This window comes from Metopolophium dirhodum, chromosome 3 (assembly GCF_019925205.1).
Source record: "Metopolophium dirhodum isolate CAU chromosome 3, ASM1992520v1, whole genome shotgun sequence".
Taxonomy (NCBI): Eukaryota; Metazoa; Arthropoda; class Insecta; order Hemiptera; family Aphididae; genus Metopolophium; species Metopolophium dirhodum.
The window spans coordinates 25,719,224-25,746,396 of NC_083562.1; the positions used below are offsets into that span (position 1 = coordinate 25,719,224).

Consider the following 27,173-nt stretch of genomic DNA (forward strand, 5'->3'; position numbering starts at 1 on the left):
TAGGATACATAAATATAAAATAAAATTGAATTATAAACAGTTAAAAGGTCAATAAGTATTATGGTACAAATTTAATGGTAATCTAGACAATATAAAATATAAGTTATTTCTGTTGATACATAGTTTGGTAGGGAGGTGCTTAGCAGCTATAATTTTATAAACATAAATTACACTGTCTTAAGTACATATAATATAATATAGACTATTTAGTATTTAGTTAAAATATTCCATAAATATTTATAAGTAGTCATCATTTAATACAATTTTTATTCTAGAAGTTAATGGAAATACTGACGACGAACATAAACTTGAACCACTATAATCATCAGTGTTTAAAGAAAATACCATGGCACCTCCTAAACCTAAAGATGCAGCAAATTCTGCTTTGTAGGCTAAACTATTTTCATTATCAAAAGATATCCAGTCATTTTTATGATATGAATATGGCGTACGGGTGTCATGGTCAAAAACAGTGGAAGCATTTTGATGTGATTGGAATTCGCATGTATCTGAAAAAGTTACAAAACCGTCCTTGCCAATACCAGGACCAGAAGTTGGTGACCCAAAACCATTATTGGCTTCATTTATTAATCTAAAAGAGAATAATAATATTTTAATAGTTCCAATTATTATTAAAATTATGTAAACTTACTTAAAAGAATGTCCATATGTAGGCATGCCAAGCAAAATCTTTTCTTTAGGCATACCCTTTGAGATCCAATATTGTATAGAAGAATTAATATTTAAATCCTGAAAGTATCCAGATTCATTCCGCGAAGAAAACAAAGGTGAATTTGGCCCAGTTAATGGGAAATACCATTGGTATGAATGATAATCATATGTCATAACATTTATAAAGTCAACAAAACTTTAAAAAAATATATATAAATTAAAAAATGTTTATGTATTTACATAGTTGTACATAGTTTAGGCATTATTTACCTTGCTAAAGCATAAATCTCATAAGAATTATCAATTATATTTAATGGAGCAGCAACAGCTGCAGTTAAAAGAGAGTCAGGCAGACTGTAACGCAAGGTTTCTAGTAACTTAGCAAATCCATATTTTTCTTCTAAATTTAATAAAGGCCATGATGGAAATTCCCAGTCTATATCAATACCATCCAAGTAAAATTCTCTGACAACTGATACTACATTATTGACAAATCTAAAAAACAAATATTTAAATGTAATGATTAATAACTTATTAAAAATTAAAAATACATATTAAAATTGTTTTTATTGGTCTAGAGCCCGGCAACTATGGCCATAAACTATTGTAGGGGTTGCGGTTGTTAGGGTTAGTACAGTTGGTTTGCAACATGTGTATGTGTGGCAAGGTTTTTTCCACTATGCACACGGGTGGTCACCTATCTGGAAACTAGTAGCAGCAGTAGTTGCTTACTCTCAATCACGTGCGTGATTGATTTCAGTTACTGTGCTGCGCTAATCCACATTTTAAAATTATTGTACTATTCTATTTAACTATTGTAACTATTTAACAGTTATTAATATTACATTATGATAGTTCAATTAAAATCAAAGAAGTTTGTAAAAGTTCTAATAATTTAACACCAGACAAACTTTACTTTTAAATATATTTACTTTTATAGGTAACACATTATGCATAATTATTAATTTGTTCTACATTATATGACTCAGTAAATAATGGGGTAAATAACTACTATATCCAATAATATCAATTATTGAATCAGTTGAATGCCTAAATTGGTGTACAAGTAAAGAAAATTGACTTATCAATACCTAAATAAAATAAAATATGTATAATATAATACATACTTGTCTAAGTTATCTTTATTTGTAACAACGCCAGGAAAACCTTCATTTGAATGTGAACCATTTGAGAAATGCATTATAGATAGTAATACTTTTAATTCTGGGTTTTTTTTACGTAACTTCACTACTTGTCTTAAAATCTGAAATTATAAAATGTGATTTTAACTTAATTGCTAGCAGGTTTGTCTTATGTTTATAAAAAACAATACAAATATTTTAAAGGTTTTTTTACCATCTCCCAATAATGGTCAACATAATAAGTTGATGTATTACAATTGATTATTTTAATTCAAGTTACTCCCTATTCATTCAAAAATCATATCAACACAACTTACTATAGTTTTACATACCCATCAATCATTATAATATACCTACAGCAGTGGCAAACCCAGGAGGGGTGGACCCTTCTTGGCTTATGTCATAGTTTTATTTTTATTTTTAAAAGTTTCTCTGAAATGTTCATCCAAACTTATTGATTAGATTGATTATTACTTATGAGATTAATATGAGACAATAATATATGACTATACCATAATAAATTTAACTGGCATAATAATAATAATTAATTTACATACATTGTAAATATAAATTTAAAAAGGTGGGAAAGTGGGTGTCGCACTGCTGTAGCCTGTACAGTAAGTTACAAGTGGGTCACTGTAATGGATGGTGTTAAATTTGAATTAAATGATAAAATATTATTGTATAAGAAAAACGATTATGAGAAAAAACGGTAAGTCAGCCTATGATATTACTAAGTATATTTGATGATATTATTGTGAATAAAGTAATTTATATATTTACTTATTTATGAGGAACCTTGTTTTAAATTTTCAATCCTTAGCTATAAAAATTGAACATTTTATACATTTTTAACTACAAGATAATTATTAAATTTTAAATTTGATAAATTTTGTCAAAATTTGAACTATAAAATGTATCTACATATTCGTTTTTTAAAAACAAAAAAATAGCAAAATCGTTACATGAGAAATCGAGTGAATATCCAATATTGTAACAATGTGAACTTCAAACACTCATAAAAATTTAATTTGATTTGCTTGTGGGCATTCTTTTTTTGATAAAGGTAGACAAAAGTAGACAAACTTATGAATAATCTTGTATTACATTTTCAAATCTTAGATTTAAAAAGAAAAAATTTTATGAATTCTCAACTCAAAATAATTTGCTAATTTTCGTGATTTTTCAGTATTTTGTTAAGATTTGAACTTTAAATGCGTATAAAAAAAAACTGTAACTAAAGATTTTTTATATTTTTCAAATATTATTGTAACAATAGGTATAACAGTAGGAGCCTTGCATTAAATGTTCAAACTTTTTTACCCAACAAATAAAGTTTTATTGACATTCATAAGAAAAGACTAATAAAATTGGAAACTGAAAATGTTCCTAAACAGTTCAAAACAAATCAAAATATTTTGAACATTTTATCGTCTATAGAAAATGCGAATATAAACAACTATACTCTGTCCCACGAGAGATCATGACGCGCACCGGCCAAAACTGGTTCCCCCACGCCACACCCTGTCACAGGGGAACCAGTTCTGACAGCAGGGTGATGTAGGGGGATGCGCAGAACCAGCATGTTCTCACGTGGGACAGAGAATAGTAAAAATTGCATGACGTATCGTTCATTTGTTTTAGCGTTACACCAAAAACCAAAATTCCCGTTTTTCCTTAATTTTTATGTTGTTTTTTCTAGCGGTTTTGAAAACTATTGAGAATTTTAAAATTTGACATCTCGAATGCACTAACTAGATTAACTTAGATTAACTGCCCCAAACCGTGATAACACACAACAATTTTTAAAAAAAAAACACACATCATTAGAAAATCAATACATTCATCTCCGCTGAGAATCTAAAATGTAAATAATAAAATTGTGATTATTAAGAAATAAAATGTATGTATATACTCAGGAAAAGAACAGAAAAACAGTATTTAAATAGATTTTTTGGACCCCCTCCCCCCCCCTTGAATAAATCCTAGTTGCGCCACTGACCTACAGTCATTTTTTTTTTTAATATTAAACAAACCATAGTCTTTAAGCTATAAAGAATGTGATCACAGGTTAGTAATTTAGACAATATTATATTAAAATATAAATTTGTGTGATTTAGAAAAAGCGTCAATTTATACAATTATTGACCAAATAAAACAAAAGCTATTGTGAGTTGTTAGTATTATAATAAATAATAATGATATAAAACATCTTACCTGCATATCAAATGAGCTCTTGAAGTAAACACTATTATTTTGAACTTGTGCAAACGCTACAATTAAATGAGTACATAAAGTAGCGTTAATTTGAGCAGGATTAAGAGTTTTATTTGTATCATCAGTTGGTATAGAATAATAACAGGCCAAATTATATGTTTTATCAATTCGTTTGCCAGGAATAATTTTATCCTTAGCAGTCCAGTATGTTTTATAATTTGATTTTGCAGCAATAGCGAATGTATGAGCACGATAAGCAGCAATATCTGAATCTGAAATGTGTACAACAAAATTTATAATAAAAAAAATAGAAAATGTCAATACAAATACCAATATTTCATCTTGAAATTCTGGTAAATAGATATTAAATACTTTGGAAATAAGATAAAATAACTTCCTACAAATAGACTCAGAATATAAAATATTATTATAAATATTGGTAATAAAATTTACTTGTATATTTCTGGGGACCAAAAAGCACAAAGTCCATAGGTGTATTTTGATCATTGGTGTCTTCAAATTTCATCCAAGATACATAAAACATCAGAAGTACTACAAATACCACAAGAACAGCTAATCCAATTAATACCATGGAATGTATGATTGGCTGAACATATTTCCTACAAATATTAAAATAAAATATAAATACTGTAGCATTTTATTGATGAAAAACGTTACTTTTTTCCGTTTAACAATTCATACTGCGGTTCTGAATGTCCGAGAGCCATTTTTTCGAACAGAAACTAAAAGAAACTAGAAACAGGTACCTCCAGGTCGTTTACTGTAATAACAAAACCTCGAATTATGAGACAAATAGACAGGTAAGTGTTAATTTATTGTCAGACGAAGTAAACCAGAACATGAGAAACGTTCGTACTAATAAAATATTTTACTGTAATTTTTCCAAGGTGGAGACTTCCTTATCCACCACTCCAACCGATCGAATGTTACGAGTGTTAATATGAATTAAAGATTATAATATTTGCATTACTTGCAATATGGTAAACAATTAAATCATAATAATATTATGACGGCACTACGACAGATGGTTTATCGCTGATGAATACCTTCTACGCTCTATTTGGTAGTTGGTATTTACTTTTTACTTTTTAGTACCTAATACCTATTTAGTATTTACTATTTACAAACAATGATTAAACTTTACGAATCTACGACATGAGTCACATGACTAGATCAGTTGATAAGGACTGGACGTATTCCAGCCTCAGCCACCACCTCAACGGCCTCCTCCAAGACCACGGACTCATGGCAATAAACCACGAATTAAGATAATATACAGGAAACGGAACGGAAGGATCTTATCAATGTTTTTCTGAATCCGCCCGCTTTTCACGTTGCGGCTAGACTACTAGCGTTTTATATGATTGTTGTGTTCATAGACCTTTAGTTAATAGGTCTATGGTTGTGTTAACCTGGAGAATAACCATATTATGTAGTTCCTTATGAACTATTAGTTCCTTATTCTCTCGGTTAACACAACAATCCTATAAAGCGCTAGTAGTCTGGCCGAAACGAGAGAAGGTGCGGGTTTCACAAGTTCGTTTCGTATCCTGTATATCTGTATTCGTGGTATATATAAATTAATTGTTCTATGGTATAATATTATCACAGAATAGATTAAATAGCCTTCTGGTTATTCTGTGATTATACCATGGATTACTATCTCAAATCGTGATTATAAGTGATAGAACTGATAAAGAGTAACGACAGTCGTTTTGATTGAATATTTCAAATTTCATATTTAAATCGGTTTGTCACTCCAAGACTCCTACACTGGTTAATCCATGATAGGTATAACAAATTATTGTTATATATTACCTATATCATAGTTTAACATACAAAACAGATCATGTCGAATCGCAGAAAATAGTACAATAGTACAATCTGTTGAAGTTTGAAGTGGTTTTTTCTTCGTCAATATGACTACCATGTACGGAAACGGTATGAAACAATTAGAAGAGCGGCATGTGCCCACTAAAGTCTTGAAAATGGAATGGTCAAACAAAATGGATCTGTTAGCCATAGCCAAGGAACATGGTAAACAAGAATAGACAATAATAATTTGGCGATTATATATATAATTTTTTACTTTATTGATTAGTCGTGTATGTGTTTTTTCAGGCGAGGTGTCTTTACATCGTCTTACATGGCAACGAGTCTGGTCCTTAGCCGCCCCAAAAGATAAGACATTGGTGACTGCATTGGCTTGGAGACCCGATGGAAAACAGCTGGCTGTTGCGTATGATTCACGTAAGTTATATTATAATTTAGATGTTTTATAATTGCCAGTGGTTAAATTGGAAAACATTTTGAAGGGGGACTCTATTAATCAACAATTTAGGAGTGTTCCAGAGTTCTTACCAAAGTATATATCAAACCAAACTGTTTTACGAAGTCCACAAGGTAAAATACCTTGCATTTATCTTTTCTTTCACGCCTACCTATTTGTTCTTAAAAAGTTTATATTATGATGTAAAAACAAATTTCCTCATAAGAAAAATGATTCAACCTACACATATTATGCTTGCCCAATAAAAATTAATTGCAATTCATAGCCTGAAACTTAAAAATAATAATTTTAAAGATGTTTTTATTTAATATGGGTATTTCAACGACAAATAAAAACAAATTTATATTGTATATAACGTTAGTAAATTTCTTGTTCAGCATCCCCCAGACATAGGAGACTTAAATTAAATAGGATGAATAATATTGCCTTAAATAAGAAGGGGGACTTTAACCACTGATAATTGCACAAAACAGACTAATTTATGTATGTTTATTTTAGGTGATTTATTGTTAGTGGACGTGGAAAATAAAGACATCGCCTTCAGCAAAACTACTGAAAGTAAAGTTACTTCTTTGGTGTGGGTACAGCAAGAAAAACCTCAGAAGAAAGATACCATAGATTCTGTATTGATTAAGGTTTTTAGAATTTGGTTATTATGCTTAGTATCAGGGCTTGAAAAATTATACATTTATGGTTAACGTTCATTATTTAATATTTATACAACTAATTCAAAACATAATATTTTTTACATATTAAGTTTGATAAAATATAATTTGCCTTCAGCTCCATACTTATTGTACCGATGATGGTATAGATAAATTATATCATGTCTTGTTTTATTGATATTACATAATATTATACAGTATAGGTATTAAGTATTAAGAATGTACAAAATTCACTGAGAAAATAATTCAAATTACTGAATCTCTCAGACTCTTTAAAGTAAAAATTATATATTTATTTAAAATTTCAATGAAAAAAAAAAATCAGTATTTGAATCTTAAGTAAACATCTCCCAATATACAGACAGTTTTATATTTTAAATCTAGACTATGAAAATAATTTGTTTTGTTTCAATTTTCAAATAATATGTATTTAACAATGAATAAATAAATGTCTAAGGTTAAGCCTGGCCTATTATCGGGTTGTATCTATTTTCATATGTATATTAATTCATATGTAATTTGATTTAGATGAAGGGTCTTGATTATCTCCCAAAACTCCAAAGCTTGGTCCTTCGCGATACACCTGAAGAGGAGAACAAGATACCAAAAGTCCAAGACACATTGAATTTATTGTTAGTCGGCATGGCCAATTGTGAAGTACAAATATTAGCATTGGGTATATTTTTGTGCGGATCCATTAAATTAGCAGAGGTGTTTAAAAAAGAAGGCACAGTGTTAAACATACACATGCCAGTAGATTTTAGTTATTTATATGTGGCTATTCAATATTACTATGGTAGTATAGAAATAGTGACAATTAAATTACAAGAGTGCGACACATGCTGGGACGACGTTTATGATTTGGCATTCAAACACGATCAGTTGCTGTCGTCATTAGATTATTTAGATCAAACGATGAAAAACATACTGGAAACGTGGGAGCATGTATCGTTAATGGAAATGGAACTGAAACTGAGCTCTTATTGTCCAGAAGACCCGGAAATGGTGTCGGCTGATCTATTGGAACTGCTAATCTATGGTATATTAACAGAACGCATGGACCAGTTCCTAAAAAGAGATTTGACTGATAAGGGCATCAAAAAAATTGGCTTGTCAATCGAGTCGAGTCACACCAATGTTCAAAAACTAGTGGTGAAACAACTGTCGGAGGTGACCAACCAGATTCTGTTCCAGCTGGTGGAGATATCTGGAATGTCGCTGAAAAAGTACGAATGTCTGGGACTGACGGAACACAGCGTGAAAAAAGCTCTACGATCGGTCAACGGGTTCCTGATGAAGTGCAACGAGGTGCAAATTGTCATCGAAGAGTCGCTGACCCGGTACAAACTGTTCTTCAAGTGGCTGTACGGTATGATGATCAAGCTGAACGACGAAAACTCGGCCAACGACTTGTCGCTGTCGAACACGTCGCAACAGGAACTAAACATGCTGGCCGAGTACATCAACGGGATGGGAGAGACCGGGGCCAAGGCCAAAGACTACAAACTGGACCGGGTGGGCCAATACTTCCTGGACGGTGACCTGGAGTGCCCGTACGATACGCGTAGCCAGTGGTGGTCACTACTCCAGGAAAACCCGTGCCTGGAGGAGAACGAACTGATCGTGGCAGCGTCTCGGACCCATTCACTTACACAACAGTTCGCCGTGCTCAAGGCCGACCTGATGGACATATTCGCGCAGCGCAAGACGTTCTTTGACAAGACGTTCGTCATGTACGACAACGTTCCTCTGGAGGGGCCGTCGGGACTGTCGCACGGTCGCACTCGGGTGAACATGGTGGACCTGCCCAATCACAAGCTACTGGTGTGCTGTGTTCGGGAACTCCACGCACACGACTTTGGGTTCTACGAGCTGATGGCGTACGGCGACACACGAGAGGTGACGCAGCGCAGCACTACCGTTTTCTACTCATGCGATGGCATCAAGCAGAATGTGCACGACGTGCAGTTTTATTCGCCTGACTACGTGTCTGTGCTAACGGAGACGCTCGACCGGGCGTCCAACCGATTCTCGCTGTTCGTGCAACTGTCCACCAGCTGCGTGCGCAGCCACTGTTCGACGGACGGACTGACAACGTGCCGGATAGGCCAGCCGATTGCTAGCAACAGCAGCAGTAGCGGAAGCTGTCACACGCTAAGCGATTACACGTGCCGAGTGGTGGAAAACATGGCAGCCTCGAGTTTCGCTGTCAGCGGCACCCGGAAAGTGGCTGTGCTGTTGTCGCACAGCCGGCACAAGGTCCGGCTGTTTGAGATGGAAGTGGATGACGAAGAGGACGAAGATGACGACAGTGCGATGGACGTCACACGGGACTCCAACTTGGCGGACGAGACCGCGTGAGGCTCCCCCTCCCCCCCAACCCTTTGCTATCCAATAAAAGCCCCACCTGCCAACGCGCATTCCAACCCATGTTCAAACATCGTGTTGTAGTCGTTACTCGTTGTGATGAAATGAGGTCGTATAGTAGTCATAAATATTATTTTACTATCGTTAATGAATAATGATGATAATGATGATGTGTATAACGCTACCGGAGTTTAATGTACTCGTTTATGTTTAATGTACTTATATTATTATGCTGGCGAGATGTGCTTGCCGGAATTACGTGAATAATATTATATTATATTTTGTATATTTTTATATCCCAATTATATTAAATTGAAATTGATTCGATTTTTCGTCCTACACTCCTACAGCAAGAATCTAATGACATTATATAGCATAGTCATTCGTTGGTCCTCATCAGGTTGTGATACACTTCAGGCTTAACAATACAATATTTTTATTTTATTTTTTGTTCATATATTTTTTTTATACAGTTAGATTATTCGTATTTTTGTTTATTTTTATATAATATATACATTCACTATATAAAGACGGAGAAAAATGAAGAAAAAACAATCGGAACAGTCATTTTCCGACAAGGAACTGCCTTTTTCATACCGACGAACTGTGTTATTGCATCCGATATTACGCCTTCGTTTCTCCGTTATTTTTGACTTGGGGCGCTTCTTTTTCCAGCGTCGGGTTGTCTATGCCGTGTTGAAACATGTTTTCTTTCATTATGTTAGTTTTTCTGTACATCTGTCTGTCCATCGACACGTCTTCGTCTGAATCTTCTGAAACCATAAATCGTAACACATTATACGTAATATAGCCGATAAAAAAAGTAGTCTATAATGCAACTAATCAATAAATTTACCCCTGAAGTGCAGCGTTCTGTTACTATTCTTATACGCCGTTAGGTAAAACAAGTACAGCAACAGCACCAGCAACACCAACACGCTCAAGACAGCCGCCAATCGTATGCTGTTGACCTACAGATCAGTTGTACAAATCGTTATAATTATTTATATTGGTTGTTTCATGTTTGTGTTTCAAATAACTTAGGTTAGGTTAGATTTTAGAATTTTACAAAAACTGTGCAAAAGTAAAATGGTGTAAAAAAATTAAAAACAAATTTAAATTTAGGTGCACGTGCGACGTGCGTAATAATGACAAATTCAAACACAATTATTTTTTTTTTATAAGGGATACTAAAATTTAAAATTCATACCAGAATATTAAACCTATTTGAAATTATACACATTTTCGCAAAATTGTAAATCGTGATAAATTAACGTGATAACTCTGCTTTAGTTTGCATTTGGTTAACGTATAATAAATATAATAATTGATTATAGTCAAACTCCTAAGGTGACCTGTACTTATTATATGTTCTACATTGTTTTAACGTGATATACCTATACATACCTAAAATAACACCATTTACAGTTATAGATTACCAATATTATACAGTTTAATAGTCATGTATTATATAAAATATTGAAGTAGTAAATAGGTAGTAAATTAAATCAAAACTAAATAGCATGATGGACACCATATGTATACAAACAAATTGATTTCAATAAGATATTTCGAAAACATTGAAACTGTTTTAAACTTCATCGTTACTCGACACTCGTTAAGTACCTACACTGCAAAACATCACATTTACTGGCAGTACACTATACACTATATACAATCGTGCTTACTACAAACCATTGCGTGGTGTAATTTAAAATGCATTATTCGTTATCATAGATGTATATAGTCCAATTTTTTGGAGGTAATCAAAGCCCCCCCCCCTCCGTAATATTTTCTAAAAATTATACATTATGATTAGTATGTGGGTACTAGGTTAGGTTAGGTTTTGGAATTGAGGAGACTAGAAGATGGTCCATCCATATTTACACCGATATTTATTGTGCCCTGCTGTATAGAGTTCGAGTGTATGGCACTTTTGCAATTATTGGTATAGAATATTATTGCCTACGCCCTACATAGTCAATAGTTCACAGATCATAGATCCAGACTTGGGTAAAATACTTTTTAAAAGTATTTCAAATACATAATCCGAATACTTAAAAAAAAAGTATTCAGAATATGTATTTGAATACTTTATGATAATAATATTCCTAAGTATTTGGAATACTTCACAAAAAGTATTCCAAATATTTTTTGAATACTTTTTTTAGTAGATTTAGATTTCAATAGCAAAAATATTACTTTTTTAATTCTGTGTTTATAAATTAACATTATCATTATCTCGATAAACACACCTATCTGGCTATCTATAATCTATTAGTTATAAATTATATTCAAATTTATATTGGACGTTAAAAAATTATTCCGAATACTGTACTCAGAATACTTGTAAAAAGTATTCAAAATACCATATTCAAAAAAAAGTATTTCGAATATAGCTAGTATTCGAAATACTACCCAAGTCTGCGATAGATCTTATACAAGTATATTATCTAAGGCACAGATATTGATGTGTGCTAGTACTATCTTAAATCGTGTTCCGAATGAAAATAAATGTTGTCAGTTTCAGTTATAGTTATCATTTATTGGAATTTTTGAATTTTTAAATTTTTATGTTTATCAAAATACGTGGTCTCTATGAATTTTGTTCATAATTATTAATTTTGTTATCTATTTAGTATATTGAATAAACAGGTAGATTATTATTAATTTTTTTTTCTCGTGTAACAGTGTAAGGTGTAGATATTGCTATCAAAATATATTATACCTATTTGGAATTCAAAATGTGTTGCCGAAAAGTGGTATTCAAAATGTTTGTAAGGCAGGATCGTGGGGGCCCACGGGTCTGTGTTGAGTAATTTCGCAGTTTTTAAATCGTTGGATTGAGCTCCTCTACTTAATTTTTCCCAATTCAAGCACTGGTCAATACTCAATAGTAATTATCAATATTATATAGTTATATAAAAAAATTACGAACGGACCTGGTTGGGTTAGACTGAACAAAAAAAATTACGGACCAGGGTGGGGACATTTTTTAAGTTTAAGATTCGGCCGAAAAAACGGCCCGTGCTGATCCCTATTAAGTATTAGATAGTAGAAAAAAATACCCTACCATCGATCAATCATCATAACTTTATATAATATATTTTATATTTTTCAATGGAATATATAATGTTTTAATACACGCCGGCTGTTAAGTGTTAGTGCTGTACGGCCTATATACCTACGTACTCAAGCAGATAAATACAATTTTGTAGTGTTAACGATATAGTATATACGATGATGTATTACAGCATTATTTAGATAGTAATTGAAATGCGTGTATATCATTACTGTCCTATAGTGATGTTTAAGTAATTACCGTGTAGTCGTTTTCCCAGAGGTCTTTCCATTCCTTTTTTATTTCCAGCTGTACCGACCTTGCCGACAGCGATATGTTTCCGAGATGTTTACACACGCACGTGTAGATCCCGCTTTCTTGAGGTGTTACTTGCTGAAATAGCACAAACACAACCGTTAGTCTGATATAAATAAATTAACATTTAACTTATTATATTTATATATAATATATATAATGTATAAATATATAACACAGTGTTTTTGACAAGATATATGTATATATATTATAGCTATAGAAGCCATTATACATTATAACTGCCATACTGCGGATGAATATGGAAGCGGGTAGTTCAAATATAGGTTTCGCCCGAGTTTAAAATAAGCTCATTGAAATATTCAATTACATTATTAGATACCTACTTAAAACCAGTGGCATATCTGCAGTTTTTCCAGTGTAACGGGAGATATACATTATTAATTTAACTCTTAATACGGAGAGGGATACTCCCGGCCAAGTCACCTTTGCGCATCATATTAATCAACATCTTGGATTTTTTTGTACCTAGCAGTAATTTAATTGTTATTATTATAGTTACAATAATAAATACCCAAAAATACATAAAAATATCCAAGGCCCAAACTGAGTGCGATCCACCCATCACCTCCCTCTAAAATACCTACACCCTAAAATATGCTATATTAAATATGCTCGCTGCAGCACTACTCAGCTGGTGACTCCGACACTCCGTTAATAAATAAACGAAACTAATATAGTAATATAATATAATGATTAATAAGAAGGTATTGACAATCTCGCTGTACCTAACTATATACATTTTATGGACAAATCTAATCACGAATTCGCACCTAACCCGTTTGTGTGCGTCGATCAAGGTAAATTTAGACTAATTCAATAAAACAGTTTGGTGTAGGCTAGATCTGCTTTAAAATGTGTTAAATTGTTTAGATATTTTGAAATACTCGGTGCCTTAAATGTCAAAGAATGTATTTAGTAGACAGTGCCAAAAAACGTATTTTTTTGGAACGGTTTAACAGTATAACATATTATAATAATATTTTAATGCTTTTCGATCTACCTACAAAAGCAAACATGAATGTTTTATGTAGGTGTTTAAAATATATACCAATGAACTGGTATGCATTAGACTTGTACGTTTTACTAAATTTCGTATATTTGTATTTTGTGGTTTTTGAAATTGTCAACTTAAAATAAAAAATATACATTATCAGGAACTGGTGAATATCGGTATTGACTAGGACCCTTAATTTATAGTTTTAAGATCCAAAACAAAAACCGAAAAAATATGAAGGTTCCATGTCTCTAATCTCTGGACTATCTGCAGTATTATAACAGTAATTTACCTACACCGTCTCAGGACCATAAAATTTCAAGAATGATCACAATAAAGTCTTTTGGCCATGCCGGAGGTGGATGTCTACTGCAACAAGGGCTTTCGGTAAGCGATAAGACCCGAAAGTCGTACACCGAAAACTTTTTCCAGTCCAACAAATAACGATTAGGTATCGTACAAATTACATTTATATATTTATAATAGGCATACAATGACATCACTTTTTTAGAAAATAAATGAAACTTTTTTAGATAAAAATAGTTAAGTTTTCAAAAAACATTTCACTGCCAACTCAAATTTTGAATAATCTAATTAAAAATTGATTTTTCAATCATCAATAGGGTATAGGTATTTTACCTTTAACCGTGAGAAGGGAGAGATACGACTCAGCACTCATACCTACTAATGTTTCTTCCTGGAGTGGGTATGCAGCACTCATACCTACTAATGTTTCTTCCTGGAGTGGGTATGATCGAAAATTGTTAAATGAAACTATCCGTATTTTGTATACAGGACATAAGTACCTACCTAATATTATATAATATGAAATATGAATGGTGCATTGGTGCTTAAAAATTAATGAGTATCAAAATCACTAAAGTTTTCAGGAAACGAAAAAAAACATTTCATTTCTATATTGTCTACAATGGATTTTTAACTTTTTATAGATAGAGGTATTTAATTGAAAATGATAAAATTGTACTATAAACATGTAAATTAATGAAGATATTATAAGAAAAAATACAAAAACTAAAAGGTTTTAATGATAAAATCTCCGTAGAACATCTTCTAAACAAAATAATAGGTAATTAAAAAAAATGTCTAAATTGACTTATTCCCTTATTCCCTTATACACGCGCACCGTACATAATACCTAATATTGTAATATAATAAATCATATTTAATATACCTAGCACTACCGACCTTGATGTAAAGAGTGCCGGTGAGGACTTCGTATTTGAACTTGTCACTGTTGGGCGCTGTGCCAGGCCCTATGATCTGGTCGGGTTTCATCCACCAGAACTGGAACCTGTGGTGTTCATCGTTGCTGGGACACTGGAGCACGGCCGTATCGCCCGGCGACACTTCGATAATGGTGTGTTGGAGCGGTAGCAGATCCTTCTGGTTGTCACCGCTGCCACCGTGGTTCGGAACTCCGGCTCCGACAGACGCTGGCCTGCCGGCGCAACGGCCCACGATCAACGCGGCAACCGCGAAAAACGTACGCAGACGTGCCACGGCTTTGAACGCTAGCATTTCGCTATCGTTGCCGGTATGTCTGTTTGGAGGTATGTACCTATATACTATCGATTGCTATCGCGGTCGGACTTAGAGGCAGCGACGGTGTGGACCTGCGGAAAAACGCGTCGGCGGTTAGTATGATTATGCGTATATGATATATGATACGCGGTTGTACGAACACTGCAGATATGATATTATATAAATATTATTATTATTATTTAGTGCGTAAGGTACGTAGTATGGGCGAACCACGAAAATCTCCGATTTATGATTTATAGATCGCAGCTATCGTTCACGTGTATTATAGTACGTTGCGGTTTTCCTACGATACGTTCGCTGCACTATAAATTATTACTGTACACTCGGTCCACGCGAAATTCGAACCGCGGTCGTGGTACGCACGCCGCTGAAACCGAAACGCTACTGTTCCTCCGTTCCTCGGTCCGATAGAGGCGACAGCATCATCCGCTGGCCCGCTACATCGGCGTCACAATAATAGCCAATAGGCGCGTGCGACGCGCGACGGCTACGTTCGAAAATAACTCGTATATTTTTTGTTTTTTTGTTCTGTACGCGCGCACAGCAGTAGCTGAATAGCAGAAGTCGGAGAGCAAAACAATATTATTATTATTATTATTATATATTATACGTCAGTACAATAGTATAATATATACATATATAATATTATTATATCGTACGATGATGGTCGTAGAGGCGTAAGATACGCTTATAGACTCGGGTTGACACCCAGCCAATTACGACGTTTTGTTTTGACACTACACGGCGGCGTCGATGGAAAACTTATCCGAAAAAACTTATCGCCGGGCGGTCCTATATTCGAATATAATAATATTATTATCTATACTGGTGCTGCATCTGCTACAGTCGTCGCGAACAGAGACGTATTAATTGTAGGACGTGTCGTCGTCGTCGTATTATGTCTGATGACTTTACTTGCCCGCCTGCAACTGTATAGCCTACTAGTGGTATATTACAATATACAGCTGTAAAGGACGGTAATGTCTATCATTACTGGTTCATTAGTTATTTGGGATAACGCAACCTTGTGTCGTTATGATCATTGACACCGAAATTCAATTTAAAAACTTTATACATAATTATATTATTCTATCTGTATACTGTATAGGTAGGTACGTCGAGGAGAAAAGAAATTTTTTTCGATGTTCTTATTAATTATGTATAAACCAACATTTTTTTATTACTTTGTTTTCTCATTTTCAACGTGTTATAAAATCTCCACGAGGAGATAATAATATGTTTTATTACTATCGTTTATTTCGTCGACGATATCTCGCGCGTTGCCCTTGTGTCGCGCACTAATGCAATTTAATTCGTCTTTATTCGACAAGTCTTATGCCTAAAAAATAGACCGGGTCAAAGTCGTATAGATACCAACATATAATATTAGTTGCACGAGTTTGGCAATGATATTTTCATCGATATATTATTCATTATACACATTAACGCGGAAAACCACCAAGACTCACCTTATTTATAACATATTATTATACCATGTAGGTATTTATAAGTTATAGCAAATATTGCCCACGAAATGATAACTGATTTGTCTAGCGTTCAATATTCGGTGTCAATATCTATTGATACCAGGTCGATGGTATTAATGGTAATGATGGTATTGTAAATTGTTGATCGATTATAATATAATTATTGAAGTAAATATAGGCTAGTTGTTTGAGTAGGTACATATATTATGTATATTTATACCTATGCTATTTATTTAAGTTATAATTTAGAAAGAGTGAAATCTCTAAATACCGGAACACTCTTGGTTCCTAAATTTTTTTCCTCTATTTGAAACTTTATATTTAGTGGTGTCTGTTAGGAGAAGCTTCACTGGTATGTAATATTGTAATATACAGAGATTAACTGAGTAAGGGTATCAGGCACCAGGGTAGGCAACGGTATTTAGTATTTTCCAGCGTTAACACGGAAAGACTATATGAAGCGCGTGCAACATAAACCTACTCGTTACTCGTCACTATAACATTGATTATAAATAATAAATATTCAATTATTATGATTTATGATAATGGACGCAATAAAATATTGCGATTCTGTCACAAAAGAAAGAAAAACAAGAGTCAAAACGTATAACTGATACGTAACATAGCTAAATATAATATATAAATGTATACGGACAGTAATTTATTTGATTTTTAATATTCAATTATTTAAATACACTGATAGTATATTATATACTATTATAGTATTACGTAATTATAATTAAGTTAAAAAGATAAAAATATGTCACTTGTAATGTTATATAGTATAGGCGCGTATAGTCGACTTGTATTCTAGGTTAGGTTAGGTATCCTGTATAGAACATTCAACTAATTTTATTTAAACTTAGAATAATGCAAAATTAGGTATTTATTTATTATCACAAATAAAAAGAATACTAATTGTTCTGCAAAATTCAATACTTTTAAATATTTTTCTGTTACGAGTCTATAGTTTCAGTATATTATATAGATAGTATACAATATTGCCACACAAACAACTACTAAAAAGGTAAAAAGAAATTTAAAAAACCATTCATAATAAGTACATTATTATGTGTAATTCAAAAAATGAATAACACGTAATTTATAAAATTTATCAGTTTTATAAGGACTTGTTTGTACATTGTTCTGTTCTTTTTAATATTTATTGATACATTTAATTAAAGCATTTAACATCAATAAATTAGTAGCATATCCGATGGGCTGCGAATTGCGATTTAATATCCATTAGATATTTCGCCAATCGTCATTAAAAATGCCACCAAGATTATCGAGTTCTGCGTGTCAAGCTTTTCACTTCAATTTCTGCTCTGTCATTACCTCAAAATAACAGTAATAATAGTAATATTTAAGAACACCAGAAGTCCAGAAATATTAAATAAATTTTACTTATATATAAATTCGGCATTTTTAAATATTGTCATAATTTATTCTTTGTACTTTTAATGTCTTATATGCATTAAAAAAAAAATAAACATAGGACTATAGCGATGGACCAAGTATGACAACATTTCATTCAATTAGCTAAGACATTAGAAATTTTTGTATTGGTAATGTGAAATTTCAAACTACCTAGTAGGTCTAACCTACCTACATATCATTGCGTAGGTACTGATGTATAATATAGTATAGCTTTTGCATGATTAGCATTACTGCGCGAGTGATATGTAATTTTGAAGGTTTGGAAATGATTTCTATAGAATAGTTGAACACATGGTGTGATTTAATAAAATAGATAAGCTACTGTATTTGATAATACTTGGGTAATTATTTTTTTTAGATCTTCCGATATTCGTAACTAAATAATTAATATCGGTCTTTATAAATAAAATGTAATCATAAACGACAAAAACATGTTATTTATGAACTCCGGCACAAATAAGTATAAACCGCTAACACCTTATTCTTTAAGTCCTAAATTTTTTTGTGGAAGTTGGTTGATTTTCAGTTTTTGATTCATTTATCTTATTGATTCTTAAATAAGTGAAATAAACGTCATAATAAGATTAATATTTTAAAATTTTTTCTGAAAGACCATTGTATACTACAACTTACAACAACATCTAAATTTTCACATGTTTTATCCTTATTATGGCAAATGTTAAACTAAGATAACCAGTAGTTGAATAGTCAACAAATATTATATTAAAATGTGCTTTTAAACTGATATTGAACAATAATGGTTCATAAAAAATCAGGATTATAAAATTATTAATTAGTTGTTGTACACCTTATATAGCTATATCACTATATCAGGCGCACATTGTATCATACGTTTATGAAGAACAACATAATAGGTACGCTATTTAAATTTATATCAATATGCACACAAGACTATTTTAATTTGACATCATTATATATTTAATAATAATTGGTCGAGATAAAATGTCAAGTTAGATTCTGAGCGGGCGATTAATATATTGGTTTTACAATTATGTTTGTCTAACGTCACCTTTAGGAGGGGTAAAAAAATCTTCAATCTTCAATGTTGATGGTGGGTTCTAGAAATTCTTTAGTAGAAAAATAAATCCTGTTGGTACTTAGTCCAAAATAAAAATTACTTGTAATTTTTTAAATAATTAGATAAACTAAAAGATAAATACGAAAAGGTAGAAATATTTATGCAACATCAGTTTTAAATCGAATTTGTTTTTTGTTGTAGTTAAAAATCAATTTTCTGTGTACATTATAGTTGAAATTCTAAAATTCTAAAATGAAATAATTCACCTTTAAGAAAAAAATAAAAATAAATATTCATAACTCTAATTATAATTACTTTAGGCAGAAATAAATTTCTACCAAATATTCTTATTAACTTATTATAAACGAGATATGATTTCTAAAATATTTAGACTATAACTTGAATCTATTTATAAGTTCAAATTTTAGTGAAATTGCAATATTGTACATTTAAACAAAAAATTACGATTTTTCTTTTAACAATTTAAATATTTAATAGTCAAGTATGTGTCACATAAGACATGTTAAAGTATGCCTCATATGACATATAAATTGACTATAAATATGGACATAAGTATATATGTGTTGTACCTAATTCTAAAAAAAATTTAATCGTAGGGACTATTGAAACTTTTTTCTCTTATGTATTTACGTTTATTAATTTATTATTGTTTATAAATATTACTGAACGCAAATTCACTATGTAAAACAGCAACGACACGTCTTATTGTGATCGTAAAATTATGAGATAGTGACTACTACATGCGGGTCCTAGCGTTCTCTTAATAAATTAAGAGACTTGCCTCTCGAGTAATTTTTAAAATTGTTTTATCGTAATTACTAAATAAGTAGGTACCTATGCATAATATGATATCGTAAAAGTTTATAATATATAACAATTATACATACCTACAAACTAATCAATAAACGTTTTATTGACAACCAATAACAATATAATAACTTACTAATAGGTGTAGCCTATCTGCTATCTACTATTATAATAGGACAATAGGTAGGCTGTCTAATTTTAATTAAAATTGACTACATTATCTATACATTATAGGCCTTTTTTTGGCATTCCCGCTGGTGGTTTATGATTAAAATGATATCGTTGCCACGTTGATGTCTCAGTTTTTTGCGTATAACGTGTAATTTGTTGTGACTTATTCTATAGGAAGTGGAAATCGATGAATAAATTGACAAATCCAAACCATACATGGATAACATACGTTCTAATAAAAAAGTTTCCCTCATTTTTCATACCAAAACATTCTATGAATTCAGTTTATTTTTGTTGCTTTATTTTAATAAGAACATTAATCACTTTGCATATTACATACGCATATAGACATTAATACTTATTATATAGTATCGACCTTAAGTGAGATTTTTTTTATTATTTACAATCACCAGTAACTAGCAAGAGTATTGAGTTTCAAGTATATTAATTATTTTGCTTGTGTTTGCTGGATGAAAACATAGATCTTCCATAATAGATACTAAATATACACAATAGATGTATACAAGGTGTAACAGAAAGACTTGACCAAAAAAAAAAAAAATTGATGCTACTTAAACGTATGGCAAAAATTGTTAAAATTATATGTTAAGTAAATAGTTTAAGAAATATACCCATGTTAGCAAATTTCCAACAATAATATAATAATATATATTTTTAAAAAAATTATTGCATCCCAAATTAATTTAATCAAAAAAATATTGATATTTTAAAAAATTCTAAAAAATAAACTAATTGACTTAAATAATTTTTTTTACCATTCAAATTATTTTTATAATCAATTCAAAAATTTGCTATTTTGAATTTATTTAAATCAAATTTGAATTTTTTATTTTCAGTATTAAAAAATAAAAATATATTTTTTTATTACACGTGTAGCCCAAGTGGCTATAAATTATATATATAAAAAAAATTAAATATTGATTAGAACAAAAGTTATTCCAAAAGTCAGTTATATCCGTTACACTCTGTATACTGTATATTAGGTATAGTGTATGGCATAGCCATGCGCATACATATATTACATAGATGATTTTAAGTCTGGGCTTGAAATTCAAAAATCCAAAATCAAAACACTAATTTTGATTTTTGAAATACATTTTTAAAAGGTTTTTTCAACTCTACCATTTATATACATTTATCCCAGTCGAACACTTTAACAGCAACAATAATAATAATATGTTTATATCTATATTATAATAATACAATTATATTATATCTTCTATACCTTATTGATGCGGCGTTGGACACAATATGCCAGCATTACCACAGAAATACTCATAATGTTAATATTATAAGTTATAACTATGACTAATTAAGTATACAACGTATAGGTACAGCTATACAAACTTACAAGTAACGTGTAATATACATTACACATTTACACACATACATATATAGATTATAAAATATTATTCTTTTTATTAATCTTAAGCATCGACAACTATAGCTATTAGCATTTTTGTATGGGGTTACAGTTGGTTGAGGAACACGTGCGAGAATTCTTCACTAAATGACCTAACCTAACCTCAGAACACGCATTAATGACTGATGCCAACCACCGGGACACACCAGGCCCTTTAAATTATATAAACTTTCAATTTTAGAATATTGAATCAATAGTTAATTATGATATTTTCAATTTAAACTATAAGTCCATAATATGATAGAACACCACAATAAATTTCGCATCATATCCCGTTCGACTCCTTTCCTGTAATCCAAACATTGAAAAAAACAATGCTAAGAATGCATGCGCATATAGTAAAAATAAAAATAATATGGATCACTAAAGTAAAAATCCTTAACCATATTGTGATAAAAATTAGATTTTTCCTATGAAAATTATGATGCTATGTTATAATTACAATCGTTTCACAGACTAAAGTTATTTAACTACGTGTAATGTGTATTGTGTATAATATATACATTATATATATGATTAAATCTAAATAAATATATATTTATAAATATATTAGAGATATTCCAAACCAAAAAAAAAATTGACAGAGATAATAATGAATGTCTCATATTACATTGCAAAATATCACGCCACGTGTATATCTATGTATATATAATATAAAATATATACGTACGATGTGAGTACGAATAGTACGATCTTAGCTCCCTTCACCGGCGTAAATAGTTTTTTGTGTGTAAGAATATGAGAAGTCGGAGATGCGGATCATTGTCACTACGAGGATGACCACGACCCGTTCAAACTTCGATTCCAAAGTGACGCGAAGCCGTCGACCGTCCGACTGTTATATCGGTCGAGCGTCTCGTTACAAAATTTGTAGCAACTAGCAATCATACATATTATAATATATTATAAATTTATAAGATAATAATATTGTTGTGGTGCGATTAATTCCTGATCCGTGTATAATATATTATTGTTCATTTTACTCGCATTATCATTGTATGTATAATGTATAATATAACATATTATTATTATAATAATGCTTAATCGGATCAATGGTAATTAAATATTTAGCATAATATAATTAAGTGTGTATTATTATTTATTATTGCATTTGATTTGTAATTGATAGCATCTACAGTCTTGTAAAATTAAATATATTATTCTTAAGTTTTAACTTAATTTTATTTTTTAAAAATATGTCATATATATACCTATTAATATTAATATGCATAATGTAAAATATCAGGTTTATTTTAATAATTCGGGCTGTTGCAGTGTTGCTTAACTGTTTCTGCTACTGCAATTTTTCGGGGGATACATTATAATATAATCGTATACATGTTACATTTTTATATTATTATGTACCTATCTATATGTATGACCATTCGTCGACAAATCGTTTTCCTATTATAAATGAAAATCAAATTTCGTTACAATATATAGATATACTATTTTAGAAATATTTATGACTTCACTTGTCGCAATTGTCACTTGTCAGTAATATTTAATAATATAATATGTTATCGTTTTAGAAATATTACGCACCTTACGCGCACAAAAAACATTATCAAAATCCACATGCCTACGAAATAATGTTGTATAGTTTAACGCACGGAAAACTGGCAATACCACTTTGAACTAACTTATTAATTAAACTATACACAAGTGGCTTAGTGGAGTATATAATAATATATAGTTTTTAGTTTTTACCGCTGGAAGGGGTTTTTATTTTATATTTTATTTATTTGTTACTCAAATATAAATAAAAGTTTATATTTATATTTAATAATGATTTATTGTTTATTTTATAAAATAAAATCTACTCTCATATTAATTGTATTTGATAATTCATTAAAGACTTCTGAGATAATTTGTACCTACCTATTGCTTGACAAACCAACAACATCGTAATTAATTGGTGTTATCTTAGAATTTACCAATATTTGCATAATATAACCTAAGGCTGAACCACAAGTAGTGAATAATCAAAATAATAGTCAAACATATGTCATATACCTAACTATTTTATTAATATTCGTATAGTTTGGAAACCAATTGATAACTAACGGGATTTTTAGAAGTTCTCCCTACCCTTAATCCATATCCATGCCAGAACGCTCAGAACACACAATAGTATAAACTAAAATATATATTAGGTACAAAAATATAATATTAGATAAAACTTAAACGTACCTATACTCTGTTCAGTATAACAGCCTTACTGCGCAGTGGCAATTTTTTGTCAAGCAGCACCAGTCCATCGCCCCTGCTGAGTGTGCCGCCTGCTGTGTAGTGAGGTGCCGTCCATGTGCACAACTGGCCGCCCGGTACTATTCTTATTTTGCATAGAGTACCTATAGATACAAATTGTTTTCTTCGGTTTAATGTTTATAAAAGGTGTTTTGTGTTTAACAATCGAGTTATTATGAAACAGAAGGAATGAAAACTACAATTTCAGCGAATAAACGGAATTATTGCGTTTATTGTTATGCTTTACAACTTGAATAATAACTAGTGTCTACTGTCTAGAGATATTATGATTTGGCATATTTGATTATAGGTATTTTGTACATTCAGTGGCCCGAACATTTTTATAATATATCACGATTAACGAGGCAAATTCAATGAGCGTTGAAACACAGAGTAATAATTCATAATATTCTACATTAACCACCACTATCCTAAATAATTCATCATACAAACTTGTAGTAGTTTTGTCCCCACGCTCTAAATTATAATTTTACAACAAAAACAATGTACCAACATCTTAATTCTTAGACCTAAGTCATAAATCATGATTTTAAAGTATATAATTTATAAATTATATAATAAAATATTTACCGCTAATATGTACCATTGTACCTACTCTATATTTCCGAAAGTTTAAAACTCAAATAGGTATTTAATTATCACTTGTAGTCAAATATATATTACTTAAATATAGTTTAAAAATAGACTGAACCAACTTAAATAACTCAAACGTTGCAGAAAATGTATTAATTTATGTTTTTTGGTAAATACCAACACCGTTTTCACAATTAGGCATCATAAAGCGTTTTAATATAATTTTCACTTGTGATGGAACTCAAACACTGATCGTTTTTACTCTTTGTAGTCCAAGAAGTAACACCAATGACTTTGTGAGGCAACACCACAATGCCCAAACGCCCTTATGAAATATCTGATCTCGCCGCCAGTGCAGAGTACAATGAAGTTAAGGAATAGCAGTCCTGGACCAAATCCGGAACACGGAGGGGAAATATATGGATCACTAAAGTATTTTACTTAAATACTGATTTTTTTTTTCATTAATTTTCTTCGTATAAACCCAAGATAACTTGCTAAACAAAAAAGGTTTTCTAGACAAAAATTGTTTTCCAAATCATCTGGACTTAAGAAATTAATTTCCGACTCTTGGTACTTAGACTATAATATACCTCATCATTTATAATTTACTATTCATGTCGCAGTCGTCATGCCGGTATTATAATACCGTTTAGACTAAAATATTTTACTGTGGCCTCTTCTACTACAGTTCAACTCAAACTTATTTTTAAACTTATAGAAAAAAATATACATGTTGAACTATTGTTAGGAAATAAAATGTAGTGTAGACTGTAGAGGTAAAGATACCGCTGGTTATCCTGGAAAAGGTGCAATTTTTTTTATTGATATAGCAATTACTGATAATAACATAAATTTAAAACTAACTACTGTAAGTACAATAGTACTTATACCCACAGGCTACAGCTGACTACAAAAATAATAATGTGTACACTACATATTATAGTAGTATAGTACCTATATATAATAATATGATTTATTGAGAAATATAATGCATCTAACTCGTACATACTATATAATATATTACTATATATACCTATATTCTGATTTTTTTATTTCTAATAACAATTAGTGGAAGGGGATATTGATATAGTGTCATATAATTTATTATACTATTATTATATATTATTTGTCGTTGTATAGGTACGTCATTATTATATGAACTTGAACTGGTATATTATAATACATAATGTATAGGTACGCAACACATTGCTTACGTACAACAATAAAGACAATTTTCGTTTCCTTGAACTTGAAACGATGATCATAATTCGGTTTTATAAAGTGAAAACCTTACACGGTCCGCCTGTATAATAATAGTTTATGCGTAGTGAGATGTGTACCAACGGCGCGAGACGGTGATCTGTAAATATACACCTCTAGATATTTAGGTAGGTAGGTACCTTTAATAATGTATAGGTACAATGGGATAGACCGACAATATAATATTATATTGTGACCCCAACACTGACAGTGCGTGTCGTTTGGCGCTTTGGCATTGGCGAATCATTCGAGTAGAACACCCTGGTAATTTCTTCCTAGTGAATTCGACACCGACGGTTATATTCATCGCAGTGTCTGGCGTCTGCAGTAAGTACAGCTAAAGTGTAGGTATTCAACCTTGCAGTGGCGTATTAGTTTGATATAATATATATAATGCACAGCCGCGTGAGTTAAGATTCGAACAATCGACGACAAATCAGATAATGGTCGGAGGTTGGTGGGTAGGTGAGGGGGGAGGTAAAAAAAAGTTGTTCGTTTTTTTATTTAAAAACTATTATTATTATCAGATTTAATTAAATAACTATACATTATACATGTGTATAGTATAAATAAATCTAATTAAAATTGTAAATATTCACTTCGATGATTTGACGAATTCAGTTTAGGTAATGTGTTATAAATTATAATAATCTATAAATAATTTATTTGAGAGGGGATAGGTATGTAGATAATTTATCCTTTATAGGCAGATCAATTTATAATATAATTAATATAGAGACATCTATATATAATAATTATTACAAATATAAATAAATTCTTACATTCATTTTTTAAAATATTCACAGTGACTTATTTCGATTGTTAGTTGATAAAATATCGGGGGGAAACATTACAAATAGAAAGCATTTGATTAATAAAATATATTTAGGGTAGGTGTTATTAATACGTTTATAATATTGTAACAACCAATTATTCACTTAAATCCCGATTACCGGATATTAAAGAATTCAAGTATTCAGTTGTAACAATGTAACACATTACGTTTTTAAAATGCCTTCCAACACTATTTCAAGTAAAAAAATATTTAAAAAAATACCTAATAATAACAATAAAACGATTGATGACAATCGACAACGACAAAACGGAACGCGTGCCAGACAGAACATTTTTGACCATACGACCTCAGAAAAGAGCGTCGATTGTGGCCTTTCATGGTTTATGCAATTACTGAATTAGATACATACACCTAATAGATTTCTACCGGGCCCGTTTCTTTAAGTCTTATTTATATTCTCTGCTCCAAAATAACTCCGATTTTGAGTACTGGCATCGCAGGGACATGAATAGATAATAAAATAATAAGTTTAA

At 31.1% G+C, this 27,173-nt stretch overlaps 2 protein-coding genes across 2 annotated transcripts; one reads left to right on the top strand and one right to left on the bottom strand.

Moving 5' to 3' along the window:
* Positions 1 to 40: 40 nt before the first annotated feature.
* LOC132940610 (uncharacterized) lies at positions 41 to 22,596 on the bottom strand. The gene is made up of 12 exons (XM_061008331.1): positions 22,408 to 22,596; positions 14,972 to 15,399; positions 12,697 to 12,828; positions 10,231 to 10,345; positions 10,000 to 10,147; positions 8,187 to 8,447; positions 4,485 to 4,651; positions 4,032 to 4,303; positions 1,800 to 1,936; positions 943 to 1,167; positions 653 to 868; positions 41 to 592 (listed from the first exon to the last, which is right to left on the bottom strand). Exons 2-12 carry the CDS (start codon positions 15,302 to 15,304, stop codon positions 238 to 240), a joined length of 2,361 nt encoding a protein of 786 aa, XP_060864314.1. The 5' UTR covers positions 15,305 to 15,399; positions 22,408 to 22,596; the 3' UTR covers positions 41 to 237.
* Positions 5,372 to 9,818, top strand: LOC132940283 (anaphase-promoting complex subunit 4-like). Its single transcript, XM_061007783.1, has 4 exons — positions 5,372 to 6,089; positions 6,174 to 6,302; positions 6,841 to 6,977; positions 7,536 to 9,818. Exons 1-4 carry the CDS (start codon positions 5,972 to 5,974, stop codon positions 9,366 to 9,368), a joined length of 2,217 nt encoding a protein of 738 aa, XP_060863766.1. The 5' UTR covers positions 5,372 to 5,971; the 3' UTR covers positions 9,369 to 9,818.
* Positions 22,597 to 27,173: the final 4,577 nt, after the last annotated feature.

Bases quoted from the DNA above. Each gene is read 5' to 3' on its own strand.
- LOC132940283 (XM_061007783.1), top strand. From the start codon at position 5,972: ATGACTACCATGTACGGAAACGGTATGAAACAATTAGAAGAGCGGCAT. The intron at 6,303-6,840 runs GTAAGTTATATT...TGTTTATTTTAG, and splicing joins GGCTGTTGCGTATGATTCAC to GTGATTTATTGTTAGTGGAC. The intron at 6,978-7,535 runs GTTTTTAGAATT...AATTTGATTTAG, and splicing joins TAGATTCTGTATTGATTAAG to ATGAAGGGTCTTGATTATCT.
- LOC132940610 (XM_061008331.1), bottom strand. From the start codon at position 15,304: ATGCTAGCGTTCAAAGCCGTGGCACGTCTGCGTACGTTTTTCGCGGTT. The intron at 10,148-10,230 runs GTAAATTTATTG...TTATGGTTTCAG, and splicing joins CAGAACGCTGCACTTCAGGG to AAGATTCAGACGAAGACGTG. The intron at 593-652 runs GTAAGTTTACAT...ATTCTCTTTTAG, and splicing joins ACATATGGACATTCTTTTAA to ATTAATAAATGAAGCCAATA.